Source organism: Babylonia areolata, chromosome 15, assembly GCF_041734735.1.
Source record: "Babylonia areolata isolate BAREFJ2019XMU chromosome 15, ASM4173473v1, whole genome shotgun sequence".
Taxonomy (NCBI): Eukaryota; Metazoa; Mollusca; class Gastropoda; order Neogastropoda; family Buccinidae; genus Babylonia; species Babylonia areolata.
The window spans coordinates 32697970-32700469 of NC_134890.1; the positions used below are offsets into that span (position 1 = coordinate 32697970).

Here is a 2500-nt window from a genome sequence, read left to right on the forward strand (position 1 = left end):
ACGTTCTCTTTTATGTATGAGTGGGCTTTACATGTATAACCTTTTGATGTTGACAGCTTTGAGTCTGGTCTGGAAGAGGTCAGGAAAAAGTATGGAGCTTTGTTTGGCCACATGTGTGGGATCCATGGTGTGTGCATTGTGTGTGTGCATTGTGTGTGTGTGTGCATTGTGTGTGTGTGTGTTTTGCAGGTGTCCCGTGCTGAACACCTGTGTACAGGCCAAGCTGGAGGGATACGATGTTGGTTGTAAGGACACCGAAACGGATGGCACTGTTAGTGAGACTTGCTTTTGGATTGACTTTTTTTTTTAGAAGCATTGTTCATTTTGATTTATAATGAACACATGACATAGTGTACCAGCATAGTTCATGATTCATAATGAACATAGGACATAACTTACTAGAACAGTTCATTATGATTTGTAAGGAACACATGATATACCCAACTAGCATAGTTTATTTTGATTCACCTTTTTGGTTTTTTTGGTTTTGTTTTTTTCTTCTTTTTTCTTCTTTTTTTTATTTTATTTATTGTTGCTTTTTTTTCTTCATTTTTCTTTTTTCTCAAGGCCTGAAAAGCATGTTGAGTTATGCTGCTGGTCAGGCATCTGCTTGGCAGATGTGGTGTAGCGTATATGGATTTGTCGAACGCAGTGACGCCTCCTTGAGCTACTGATACTAATACAGATCACAATGAACACACGACTTAACTTACCAGCATAGTTCATTTTTACTCATAATGAACACATGATTTAATTTACTTGCATAGTTCATCATGATTCACAATGCACACATTTCAGAATTGTTTGTATGCCATCCAAGTTCAGAAAGGAGAAAGAATTCCCAAGGGAAGAATGATTATAAAAAAAATATATATATAAAAAAAACGCAAGAAAACCCAACAAATTAGAAGAAAAACAAGAAAAAGACCAGGCCCCACCATTAACATCCCAAGTTTAGACACAAATGAAGAATGTCAAAGATCAGAATGAAAAACCAAAATGGACCCACTGTATCCTGTTGTTGGAAAAGTGCCAAGTGACATTTTAACGATCAGCATATGCAGCACTTGTGTTTGTTTATTTATGAACAAAACTTGGTCACTTTACAGCTACCATTTTTATTATCATAAGCATCATTACAAATACCATCTTTTATTATTGTAAGCATTATTACAAAATGCCATTGTTGTTACAGTGAGCATCAGTCATTACAGTTACATTTGTATTTGTATTTCATTTTATCACAACAGATTTCTTCATGTGAAATTCGGGCTGCTGTCCCCAGGGAGAGCACGTCGCTACACTACAGCGCCACCCATTTAAAAAAATTTTTTCCTGCGTGCAGTTTGATTTGTTTTTCCTATCCAAGTGGATTTTTCTGCAGAATTTTGCCAGGAACAATCCTTTTTTTGCCATGGGTACTTTTATGCGCGCTTAGTGCATGCTGCACATGGGACCTTGATTTATCTTCTCATCCGAATGACTAGCGTCCAGACCACCACTCAAAGTCTTGTGGAGGGGGAGAAAATATCGGTGGCTGAGCCGTGATTCGAACCAGCACGCTCAGATTCTCTCGTTTCCTAGGCGGGCGTGTTACCTCTAGGCCATCACTCCACATAATAATTTTTTGATTATTGTAAGTGAAAACACACTGTTTTCCATTTTGAATTTGCCTCCTCGGCACGTTGTTGCCACTCATTGCTCATGAGCGTCTTTTCTTTGCAACTGTAACCAAGTCTCATTCTCGCATGTCCTATACTTCGTTATTTCAGGTAAGCACTTCCAGTTAAGTTCCGTTCTCTCACACCTTGATTGACACAGTTTTTGTTCACACTATCAGTAAGCATCATTAGAAATACTATTTTTAATGTTATGGATTTCAGTCATGTACCTATGAAAGTGTTCCTAGAAATACCATTTTCTATGTTATGGATTGCAATCATGTGCCTGTGAAAGTGTTCCTAGAAATACCATTTTCTATGTTATGGATTTCAGTCATGTACCTATGAAAGCGTTCCTAGAAATACCATTTTCTATGTTAAGGATTTCAATCATGTGCCTGTGAAAGCGTTCCTACGACACGACGCCTTTGATGCGCAGGCCACGAAGCACTCGCCAGTGCTGATCAAGCTGCTGTGTGAGGAGATGGGTGTGGAGGCGGACCAGATTGTGGACTTTGAGTTGTGCCTGGCTGATACCCAGCCAGCCGTCGTCGGGGGCGCTCTGGACGAGTTCATCTTCTCCCCTCGTCTGGATAACCTGCTGAACGCCTACTGTGCGTGTCAGGTAAGGATTTTTTTTTCTTTTTTTTTTTTTTTTTTTGTCTTTCTTAGTTTGTGTGTTTTGTAAATGATGTATGCATGTTGGATAAAGCGCATAGAGCTTCAGGAATATGCGCTACAGCAAGATTTCTTAATAGATAAATAAACAAATAAATACATTTTTTATACACACACACACACACACACACACACACAGACACATACACACACACACACAC

The 2500-nt window shown here is 39.0% G+C and overlaps 1 protein-coding gene across 2 annotated transcripts in view; it reads left to right on the plus strand.

The window, feature by feature from the left end:
• The window catches only part of LOC143290583 (aspartyl aminopeptidase-like), a 39323-nt gene that overhangs the window by 19272 nt on the left and 17551 nt on the right, over nt 1-2500 (plus strand). For both annotated transcript variants that reach the window (XM_076600161.1, XM_076600160.1), the window contains 2 exons: nt 190-271; nt 2101-2286. In XM_076600161.1, the coding sequence (XP_076456276.1) occupies nt 190-271; nt 2101-2286 (268 nt within the window). The remainder of the gene's footprint in view (nt 1-189; nt 272-2100; nt 2287-2500) is intronic.